The 12,183-nt window shown below is 43.8% G+C and overlaps 1 protein-coding gene across 1 annotated transcript; it reads left to right on the plus strand.

Annotated features, from left to right (window-relative positions):
* Positions 1 to 4,260: 4,260 nt before the first annotated feature.
* Rbm15 (RNA binding motif protein 15) lies at positions 4,261 to 11,709 on the plus strand. Its single transcript, XM_051177766.1, has 2 exons — positions 4,261 to 7,457; positions 11,343 to 11,709. The coding sequence occupies exons 1-2, from the start codon at positions 4,595 to 4,597 to the stop codon at positions 11,363 to 11,365; spliced, it is 2,886 nt and encodes a 961-aa protein (XP_051033723.1). The 5' UTR covers positions 4,261 to 4,594; the 3' UTR covers positions 11,366 to 11,709.
* The last annotated feature ends 474 nt before the right edge of the window (positions 11,710 to 12,183 follow it).

Consider the following 12,183-nt stretch of genomic DNA (forward strand, 5'->3'; position numbering starts at 1 on the left):
ACAGGAAGAAAGCTTGAACTGCATCTCAACAACTCCACTGACAACATCCAAAGAAGAGTTCCAAGTCCTTGCCCTTTAAACCGTGTGTCACTTTAGTCCTTTCTCAGCCCTCTGCAAAACACATGTGTAAATACAGGGGGCTAAAACCTCACTGACGTGGCTGCATGCTTCAAAGAACACAAAGGAAATGAAAATGATATAAATCACCTAATCACAGCATGGTTTCTAAATGATTGCTTTCTATTTCAGTGAACATTATTTTAAAGTCAAATACACGCAGAGTAAAAAAAAAATGATACGTTTAAGAAGCACGTGTGTGTTTCTTAGGTCATTACTCTGTTCTGTCATGGGCAAACATATGTAACAGGCTATATTTTGACTCTTGCTGGTGATGGCCTTTTACTGTTAACTTTAAACTTACCTGTCCTCTTGGCTCCAGGTAGGCTATTGGGTCCTTTGGAAGCCTTCTTACTGCTGTCAGATGTGGGGAAAGTTTTACCCAAGGACAACGCACTAAGCCTGGCATGCCTCAAGCACTGTCACACATATTGTCCCTTTTCATCTCCTTCATTTTTCTCAGTTTGTGCCTTCAAACTCCTATACTGATTGGTTCTTATCTTTCCTTTGGATCAGTGAGTCACTTATGTTAATCAATTTAGGCTAAAAATAGCCACTTCTCAGTTTTTATGGATTGGCTATTACAGATGAGTAATCTGGGTAAGGCTTAATTTCAATTCCTTTTGTAGTATTCATATATTCTTGAGATAGATTAACATATCTATGAAAATCTTTTACTTTATGTTTTGTTATAGATTATGTGTATGAATATTTTATCTCCCAGTAGGAATGCTGGATTCTACATCTGAGGCAGAAAATGCATCAAGTATGCCTGGAACAAAATAATGGAACAGGGGAGAATAGGAATAGGATTGTAGACGTAAAGAAAAATGATTGAGCCAGGTGTTGGTGGCACACGCCTTTGATTCCAGCACTCGGGAGGCAGAGGCAGGCGGATCTCTGTGAGTTTGAGACCAGCCTGGTCTACAGAGTGCTAGCACAGCCTCCAAAACAATACAGAGAAACCCTGTCTCAAAAAAAAAAAATTGACCTGATCTTACAATTGTTGAGACTGTGCGCTCAGTACATGGATGGTCTTCAAAATATATTCTACTACTGTATATTTTTAAACCAAAATTATAGAAGGAAATTTTTCATTTATAATATCAAAAGTCTCTTGCTAATTCCAGATCCCTAGATCCTCAGCTCTGTCCCTGAGAGCAATCTCTGTAACTATCTATTAAAAATACAAGCATATGTATACAATACACATACAATTTTTTTAAAAACCGCAATTGGTAGTTTATCAGACACAATTTTCTCTAACTGGTGGTATTTTGTGTTAACAGCCTTTTTAAAAATCATTTTTGCCAGCCTGGAGAGATGGCTCAGGGGTTAAAATTACTTGCTGTTCTTACAGAAGACTGCAGTTTGTTCCCCAGTGCCCAGGTTGTCACACAACTCCCTCTAACTCCAGTTTCCAGGGATCTGTCACCCTCTTTTGGCTTCTCTGGGCACCAAAATAACTAGCAAACATGCAAACACACACAGACACACACAGACACACACACACACACACACACACACACACACATGCACGCATGAGCATGGTCTCAATATGTTGTCCTGGCTGGTGTAGAGCTCACTATGTAGAGTAGACTGGTCTTGAACTCAGAGATCTGCCTGCTTCTGACTTTCAAGTGCTGGGATTAAATGAGTACATCACGTCCTGCTAAAAAAATAGTCTTTTGTTGTTGCCACTTTTTTTTTCCCCCTGAGAAGGGAAGGTTTCTCTGTGTAACAGCCCTAGCTGGAACTTGCTTTGTAGATAACGTGACCTTCAACTCACAGAGACCCATCCACCTTCCTTGCCTCCTGAGAGCTGGGATTAAAGATATAAGCTACCTTGCCTGGAAAAAACAAGACTTTTAAATCCCTTCCTCCCCCAGTACTGGGGTTTGAACCTAGAGCTTCATACATGGTGCCCAAGTTTCTAGACTTATTTTGTGTGTGAATGGTTTGGGGACAGCAATCCCACTAAATTGCTCAGGCTAATGAGCTGGAATTACAGCTATTCCACAAAGCCCCACAGTTATTTTTAATACAAGTATGTATTAGCATAAAGTTCCAGGGGAGTCCCTGGGTGAGGGTATGACAGATTCCATGGCCTGCTATGGTGACTGAGGTGAGGGATAAACAGGCCAGGCAGACAGAGCTTAGTGAGAAATGTTATTAGCGGGCGGGGGGGGGGGGGGGGGGGGGAAGAAAAGATAAAAAGACACAAAGGCATAGAGAAAGGACAGAAGAGAAGAGACAGGCAAAGTCCTATCTGCCCCAGGGGAACAGGGCGAAGAGAGAGCTGGGAGGGCAGGAAGTGAAGAGAGTGGAGAGGGAGAAGAGCCTGAGAGCAGAGAGTATAAGTAAGTGGACCGGGTCTGTCTTTCAAAGTGGTCCTTTGCAGCCTTGTGCTGACTAGTACTGATGGAGCCCTGGGCTGACCAGGGTGCATTCTGCCAGGTGACAGGGGCAGGCCAGCATAATGACTGAATACTTACAGTATGTCTATGCATTATAGACATATATATTTGGAGGCTTATAGTTAACATATTGAGTGGACTTCTTTCAAATCCCTTTGATATAATCAAGACATTTTGGCCGGAATGTTCACCAATTTCAGGATTGGTGAACAAAACAGTTGAAATAGGGCCAACCAACCAGGTTGCTGTGTCTAATATTTAAGCAATTTAAAAGTTTAGATTTCAGTTCGTTGTGGGGGGAGGGCATTATTGTTATCTTGTAAAATGTCTTGTTTTAAAACATATTCTCTATTCAAGAGTCTTGGAAGATGAGAATACCAAAATCTTCCCGGGACTGCAGGAAGCCTATTTCTCTTAACCTGAAGGTAAATGCCTGTGCAACAGACTACCCGTCTAATCTTATGATCACCAATTAATTAAGGTACCTGCTTAGGGTCCGGGGAGTTGAGTTTAGAAGTGGGTCATGATTAAAAGATTTAAAGGGCCGCGCGGAGGTGGCACACACTTTTAATCCCAGCGCTCAGGAGGCAGAGGCAGGCGGGTCTCTGTGAGTTAGAGGCCAGCCTGATCTACAGAGAGAGTGTCAGGATAGGCTTCAAAGCTACCCAGAGAAACCTTGTCTCCAAACACCAAAAAAAAAAAAAAAAAAAAAAAAAAAAAAAAAAAATTAAAGGAGGTGGATCTAAGGAGTTAGCAGGGTGCTGGTGCTACTGGATCCTAGTATGAATTAATCGGAGAAACCGGAGGAAATGTAATGTGTCCGCACAGCGAGAAGCAGTACACATTAAAGGCAAGCACAGATATTACGTTCCACAGCTTTTTATAAATGCAAAGCCTACAGGGATTCACGGCCTAAAACAGGCGCCAGGGAAGGTCAGCAGTGGCCCCGCAGGTCGGACCAGTAGGCCTGGAGGCGGAGCACAGGTCACCGCGAGCCCTCGGGCGGCCAGGTCTCCGCGGCGCCGTTTCCTGTGTCCGCGGGCGGGCAGTGACTCGGCACCGCCCAGGGCGTCAGCGTGACCCGAGGCTCAGTGAACCCTGAACTCACCGCCCCGGCCAGCTGCACAGACCGGGGCAGGCGCTTTCTCGCGCACGGGGGTGGGGCTTTTTCAGGCGGCTAACTAAGATGGTGTCGGCTGCACTTCCCGGGACAGCTGCCTGAGGGGATCGAGGGCCCACAGCCGGAAGGAAGGATCGCCCAGCCCATTGTCCGGCCCAGACAGGGCCGTGCGGAGCCCGCAGGTTCCAGACTCGAAGGACCGAAGCACAGCCCAGCGCGCCGTAGGACCTAACAAGTGTTTAAGAGAACGCCGAAAGCGCGGGGAGGCGGGCCCGACTCCCTGTCACCATCTCGCGACAGCTAAGTGACGTCGCGCAGCAAGCGCGTGTTCCAGGCTTTTCACCTTCAGATGCCTCGGTCTACGGGCCTACTCCTTTAAGTAAGTGACTGACAGCGCTTTTACCCAATCGATTTCCTCGTCAGCATCCAATCAGATTTAAACTCCCTCCAGCCGCCGGAGAAGTTGGAAGACTGGGGTCGAAAGAGAGCGAGAGGGCGAGCGAGCGAGCTCCTTGTGTCTCGCGAGATTGGGGAGAGCCAAGTTTTCAGGAAAAGAAAAAAAAAAAAGGAAAACGCCAGAACTGATGTCCACACTTCCCAAGTAGTGCTTTAAAGGACGTGGCCACAAGCCAATGAAAGCGGAGAGAAGGTGGGCTCACTGCTTTCGCCGTGCTAGAAGTACCGTTACAGGGCAGACTTTTTGTCCAATCAACGCCGCTAGGCTCTGGGTCAGGTGACCATGAAGTGCGAGGGGCGGAGCTACGGCTGGCGCGAGGAACCGTTAAGATAGACAACGCATATAACCAATGAGGTACTCCGATTAGGGCGTTGGGAACCCAATACCAGCGTCGAGGCGGGCGCCTTCCCGGAGCGCGGGGAGATGTGAAGACGGACAAATAGTTTTTCCAATGAGAAGGCTGGAGAGTGAACGAATTGACCAATGAGGTCTGCGGGGCGGGAGCCTTTGCCGCGGCGGAGTCCAAGATGGCGGCGTGCGAGTCCGCTGTGTGAAACGAGCGCGGGGTGGCGGGTTAGTCAGCTCCGCAGAGACGACCTCCGGCGACCCTCAACAATGAAGGGAAAGGAGCGCTCGCCAGTGAAGCCCAAGCGCTCCCGTGGTGGCGAGGACTCCAGTTCTCGTGGAGAACGGAGCAAGAAGTTAGGGGGCTCCGGCGGCAGCAATGGGAGCAGCGGCGGCAAGACGGACAGCGGCGGGTCGCGGCGGAGCCTTCACCTGGACAAGTCCAGCAGCCGAGGCGGCAGCCGCGAGTACGACACCGGTGGGGGCAGCTCCAGTAGCCGCCTGCACAGTTACAGCTCCCCGAGCACCAAAAATTCCTCAGGCGGGGGCGAGTCGCGCAGCAGCTCCCGGGGTGGAGGCGGGGAGTCACGTTCCTCTGGGGCCGCCTCCTCAGCGCCTGGCGGCGGGGACGGCGTGGAGTACAAGACCCTGAAGATAAGCGAGTTGGGGTCCCAGCTGAGTGACGAGGCGGTGGAGGACGGACTGTTTCACGAGTTCAAACGCTTCGGTGATGTAAGTGTCAAAATCAGTCATCTCTCGGGCTCCGGCAGCGGGGATGAGCGGGTAGCCTTTGTGAACTTCCGGAGGTCAGAGGACGCGAGGGCGGCCAAGCATGCCAGAGGCCGCCTGGTGCTCTACGACCGGCCTCTGAAGATAGAGGCCGTGTACGTGAGCCGGCGCCGCAGCCGCTCCCCGTTAGACAAAGATACTTACCCTCCGTCGTCCAGCGTGGTCGGGACCTCTGTAGGGAGCCACAGGCACGCCCCTGGAGGAGGTGGAGGGCAGAGATCGCTCTCGCCTGGCGGTGCTGCTTTGGGATACAGAGACTACCGGTTGCAGCAGTTGGCTCTCGGCCGCCTGCCTCCTCCGCCCCCACCACCATTGCCCCGGGAGCTGGAAAGAGAACGAGACTATCCGTTCTATGACAGAGTGCGCCCGGCTTACAGTCTTGAGCCAAGGGTGGGAGCTGGAGCAGGTGCTGCTCCCTTCCGAGAAGTGGATGAGATCTCGCCCGAGGATGATCAGCGTGCCAACCGGACACTTTTCTTGGGCAACTTAGACATCACTGTGACAGAAAATGACCTAAGAAGGGCTTTTGATCGTTTTGGAGTCATTACAGAAGTGGACATTAAGAGGCCTTCTCGTGGCCAGACCAGTACCTATGGCTTTCTCAAATTTGAGAATCTAGACATGTCTCACAGGGCCAAACTAGCAATGTCTGGCAAAATTATAATTCGGAATCCAATCAAGATTGGTTATGGTAAAGCCACACCCACTACCCGACTTTGGGTGGGTGGCCTGGGACCTTGGGTGCCTCTTGCTGCCTTGGCACGAGAATTTGACCGATTTGGCACCATACGAACCATTGACTACCGAAAAGGTGATAGTTGGGCATATATACAGTATGAAAGCTTGGATGCAGCTCATGCTGCTTGGACCCATATGCGTGGATTCCCACTTGGTGGTCCAGATCGTCGCCTTAGAGTAGACTTTGCAGACACAGAACATCGATACCAGCAGCAGTATCTTCAGCCTCTGCCCTTGACTCATTATGAACTAGTGACAGATACTTTTGGACATCGAGCACCTGACCCTTTGAGGAGTGCTCGGGATAGGACACCACCCTTATTATACAGAGATCGTGATCGGGACCTTTATACTGATTCTGATTGGGTGCCACCCCCACCACCAGTTCGAGAACGCAGTGCTCGTGCTGCTGCTAGTGCTGTGACTGCTTATGAGCCACTGGATAGCTTGGATCGAAGGAGGGATGGCTGGTCATTGGACAGGGACAGAGGTGATCGGGATTTGCCCAGCAGCAGGGACCAGCCAAGGAAGCGAAGGCTGCCTGAGGATAGTGGAGGACGGCATCTGGATAGATCACCTGAGAGTGACCGGCCACGAAAACGTCACTGCACTCCTTCTCCTGACCGAAGTCCAGAACTGAGCAGTAACAGAGATCGCTACAACAGTGACAATGATCGGTCTTCTCGTCTTCTTCTTTTGGAAAGGCCCTCTCCAATCAGAGATAGACGGGGCAGTTTGGAGAAGAGCCAGAGTGACAAGCGAGACCGTAAAAACTCTGCATCAGCTGAACGGGATAGGAAGCACCGGACAGCTGCTCCCACAGAGGGAAAAAACACTCTGAAAAAGGAAGAACGTTCTGATGGCAATGCACCCAGTGCTAGCACATCATCATCAAAGCAGAAACCTCCTTCGCAGAAACAGGATGGAGGGACAGCTCCTGTGGCAGCATCCTCTCCCAAACTCTGTTTGGCTTGGCAGGGCATGCTTCTGCTGAAGAACAGCAACTTTCCTTCCAACATGCATCTATTGCAGGGTGACCTCCAAGTTGCTAGCAGTCTTCTTGTGGAGGGTTCAACTGGAGGCAAAGTAGCCCAGCTCAAGATCACTCAGCGTCTCCGTTTGGACCAGCCCAAGTTGGATGAAGTAACTCGGCGCATCAAAGTGGCAGGGCCCAATGGTTATGCCATACTTCTGGCTGTACCTGGAAGTTCTGACAGCCGATCCTCCTCTTCATCAGCCACATCAGACACTGCCACCTCTACACAGAGGCCACTTAGGAACCTTGTGTCCTATTTAAAGCAAAAGCAGGCAGCTGGGGTGATTAGCCTCCCTGTGGGAGGCAACAAAGACAAGGAGAACACAGGGGTTCTTCATGCCTTCCCACCTTGTGAGTTCTCTCAGCAGTTCCTGGATTCCCCTGCCAAGGCACTGGCCAAATCTGAAGAAGATTACCTGGTCATGATCATTGTTCGTGGTGCGTCCTAAAGTCCATGTGTAACTTGTATTTACTACTTTGACATGGTTCCTTGTTTTGTGATATGTAATGGGATACAGCATCAGATAAATTTCTTTCAATTAGTTTAGTTGGTTTTTTTTAATATATATATTTTTGTAAACCTCCTTAAAATAGGTTTTGGGGCAATTTAGCTATTATTTTAAGTGAAAGGGATGCCCTGAAGGTAGCAAGAAGATGGATTTGCTTTAATTAGGAACTACTTTTCTTCTTTTTTTTTTTTTCAGTCTCTTGAGTTTAAAAAAAAAATCCTCAAAATGATAAAACTCACAATTTTTAGAATCATAATTTGGAGAAAAGAGCCTTTGTACTGAAAAAAAAAGTGTGATTGGTGCATAGATAGTTCCTATACTAGAAGCATTGATCAGGTATTGCAAAGTTCAATTATTTTAATCAGGTATTTGAGTATTTTTCTTTAAATAGTTTATTCCCAGAAAGTTTGCTTTAACATTTATGTCATTAGTTTTTGAGTTTTGTGTCCTGTGTATGTAGCAGTAATTGGTAAAAATTGAGGCTTGTGTTACAAACCATTTACATCTTAAGCTGGTCTGCAAGAAGTGAGTAAGTGCTTTTACAATGAGACGTTTTGGTTAAGTTAGGTGCACAGTGGTGTTTTTATTGACTTTGAGGGGTGTAGCAAATACAGATTTAATTGTGTATACTTCAAAACCAAAAATGAAGATTTTTGTATTCATTTAAGAAAATTTTCATTCCAGTAATAGAAAGAACAGTTGTCTGCAGGCTTATAAGTAACCCCCCCCCCCTTCAGTGGACATTAATCAAACATCTGAATTACAGGTTGTTTTTTTTTTTTTTTTTTTTTTAAGGTTATTGTAAAATGCCCTTGATATAGTTGAAGAAAATTCCTTCAGGTTTTATCTTCATATTTAAACCAGAGTAGTGGCATTACATTGTTGACAGTATTTTGAATATCTTTGAAATTTAATGTCTAATGTTTTTGACTGCTGTCTCGCTGTAGAGATTTGAAGTGTCAGTACCCCCCCTTTTTTTTAATTTTGATTTCTTAGGTACCTGTAATTAAAAAATTAAGCACCTGCTCAGAACTCCCCCACCCAAAATAAAAAGCTGAGGATGACATGACATCTGGTACTTAATAAGGGTTCAGCTACTTTATAATAGTATTGCTTTTTGTTTGTTTTATGTGTTTTTCTGCCACTACTTGTGATGTCTATGGTCATTATTAAATATGATTTTCTTCCTCAGTGTAAGTACTGAGGATTTTAGTTACGATTAGAAACTTGAGTTTTTGGATCATGGTTGTTTTTATATTCTGTGAAAGTGACTTACTCAAAGCCTTGCAGATACCAACTGTTTTCTTTCTGTTATCAAAGCTGGTAGATTTGAAATAGCATCAATAATAACCCAGAGAAATGTTACATGATTTTTATTTTTCATTATAACAGGTGTGTAATTCATGTCAGTCTGAGAGCCTCATCACCTACTACATCATACTTTTGTTTTTCACTGTTTATAATTTTTACTTTAATTTGGAGGCTTTTGAGGAAAAGAATGTACGAGGCTTATGAGCACAAAGGCCCTTGGTGTGCCTGTAGGAAAAATACCTGAAATCTACAATGAAGACTTTGGGTGTCTTTTGTTTCCCAAAACAATAATTGGCATGAAATAGTCATCTATTCAGAAACTGATGCAAATGAGTTTAAGTACAGTTTTTAGTTAGGTAGATAGATTTTTCTAGTTTAAATAATTTCACTAGCTATTAACCTTTTAATATTTTTTGGTAAGATAGTTGGGCAAATGATTTTCCTGTTAGAGAGTGAAGTCTGACATCTAATTTTACTTTTAATCAAATGTGTTATGATGGTTTCCTTTTTTTAAAACATAGTTGGTTAACACCTTACTCAAGAGTACCGATTTTTGCTCCATGTTTGAACCCTTATCTGACACTGCTACGTTGTTTTGTTAGATCTGATCAATTAGTGCTTCAGTGTTTTTGAAACAGTGGCTTGATGCCATTTCCAAATATATGTATTATGTAAATTAGTTTTGTGCTTACCTACAAAGTGCCATCAGCTTATTTGTTGCCCACTCTTGTTGTGCAGGTTCTTATCTGTCAATTAGCACTTAAACCCTTCAAATTTTGATTGAAAGCAGCTTAAAACTGTTTCTAAATCTCATTAGCTGTATCAGAATACCATGTTGGATATTCTTTTAAAAATTTTTAAACATTGTTTTATGCATATGGGTGTTTTGCCTGCATGTATGTCTATGCACCACATGCTGGCTGCTCTTCCAGAGGACCCAGGTTTGGTTCCCAGCACCTAGTTCCAGGGGATCCAACACCCTCAACACCTTCTTCTGGTCTCTGGATACTCATTTTAACAACCCCATTTTTTTTTTTTTTTTTTTTTTTTTTTTCCTTTTAACTGGGGTTTTTTTTTTTTTTTTCTAAAATGAACAGAAAGAAAATTTCTTAAGTATGTTATTTATTAAATAGACTGGTAAAAATAAAATTAAGACTTTATGATCACAGCTTCAAAGTTTATGGAAAGTTAAGCAATCACTCAACTTCTAGCAAATGGCTCTACTAAATTGTGGAGTAGTATTTTGCTGGTTTTAATAGGGATTCCTTCAAAAAATTTTTCATACAGAAACCTAAATTTTTAATGTGTACTCGTACTCTTATCAAACTGAAGATGATTTTCCTTTTAGAATTAACTTAAATGTACATCTTCTGGCTTAAATAAGCTTTTCTTATATTTTGAAGGTGATAGACTTACTCTCTTTGTGACTGATTCACTTAGATATTTGATACAAAGAGGTAAAAAGGTGTTTTTCACAGTCAGACATTTCCAGGTTTATTTTAAAACTATGTTCACTGACTACTTTTTCTTTCCTGTTTTTTTTTTCCCCCCCTCTCTTGCCTGGTAAAATTGTTCATTTTGCAGGCATAGCTTGAACTTTGTATCCATAAGAACAATTTACCAAAACTTCTGTAGTAACAGAAAATCATAAGATCCTCTATGGAAAAGGGCCTTAATGACTTATGTGGAGAAAATATGGAGACTGTTTTTGGACTTTTTTTCCTGTGTTTGTCACAAAGTCTGATTTTTGAAAAGTAAGGTATGAGAACAAAAACCGGAGTAAGGCCTATTAACTTTGTAGTGATATCATTAAAGGTGGGAAATGATTTCAGGTAACTACAGTAAAATGTTAAGTTTGATGAAGAGTTCTTATGTGTATGATTTGAACAGAATTGAAAAGTATGAGTACTGAAGTGTTTTCTGACTATTTAGCAAATTGTATGTGTGTTTCCTTAACAGAAAGTAACACCTACTGTCTTTGTGACATGGGTAAAGGTGGTTTGTAAATGACTTTGTAGCTTTGACCCCTTTCTGCAGTCATGGAGTAGTAATTTTTGTCTCCATATAAATGACAGAATAAGCATAGGGGTTTGAAAGATTGTCTAAACTCCATCTTTCTTTTGTTACACTTTTTTTTAGTTATAATTAGAAGATGTTGGTTAATTATAATTTGGTCATAAAATTGCTTTTCCTGGACATTTGGCCATGTGTTTAGTCAGTTACTTGAGGTTAAAGGATATTTTAGTCCTATAATCCTTGATGACAGTCTTTTAAAAAATACAAATCAAATCTCCTGTTCTACCTGTTATTTGTGTATTCATATAGTAAATTCATTTCAAGGTTTGTGCCAGTGGATATTATTGGTGCTTTTTGAAGTTAAAGTGGACTATTCAGGAAGGTCTTGTTAATACTATGTTCATCTATAATGGCATAGGGGAAATATATATATTTTTAATACTGTAAACGTTTGTACTGAATAACCTTTTTTTCCCCCTCCCGCAAGCAAAACTGGTGAACAGCGGATGAAGATACGGAATTCAAAGCTCTAATGGACCTTTTTGAAGAGAAGTTGTGGCTTATGTGGAGTTTACATGGGCCTCTGATGGAAGAAAGCTAATCTGTTTAGTATTTTGTGCATTTTACTAAAATGGCAGCTTAACATTGTGTATCTGCTATTGTGATGCCAATGCCGGTGTTTTAAGTGGAAAAATGACCTCTTTGCTTTGTGCTGTGTACACAAGATTTCTGGAAAAGTAAAGAAAAACCCTTTTTATGGCTCACACAGCTTAAAAGTAGCTGTCACTCAAACATGGGCTCACAGTTGAGCTGCTTTTGTTTTATTCTAAATAAATTGTTTCTTTTGAGGAAAATGTTTTTCTGCCTGGAAGTGAATTGACGGCAAACCTTGACCCCTTTGTTTGCAGCGGAGGGGGTACTTGCTGCTGCTCAGATCTTGTATGTCTTGAGCAAGAAGCAGGGAGACCATCAATTTCATTTTGACTATCACGGTGTGTCAATTCTGAAGGATCATAGTGTTACAGTGACCCCCTTTGTTTGCAGTGAAGGGGATCCTTTGCTTCTCGGTCCTCAACATGATGAGGGTGCTGTTTGCCGGCGTGCAAGAAGCCGGGGCAAGCACTCTAAGCCTCACCACAGTGCTCGAGTCGGGGGCTTTGCTGGTTTGAAGAGCCGGAGTTCCTGAAATTTAAGTTTTGATTTATTTTGTTCACCCATCACGTTTGGCTTTAGTTTCATTTTTTAATTTGAAGAAAAGTTTGAAATTGCATTATCTTGCACTTTTAACATTTGCACCAAATTGCCAAAAGAAGGAGAAATGCTCCGGT

The sequence above is a fragment of the Phodopus roborovskii genome, unplaced genomic scaffold, assembly GCF_943737965.1.
Source record: "Phodopus roborovskii unplaced genomic scaffold, PHOROB, whole genome shotgun sequence".
Taxonomy (NCBI): Eukaryota; Metazoa; Chordata; class Mammalia; order Rodentia; family Cricetidae; genus Phodopus; species Phodopus roborovskii.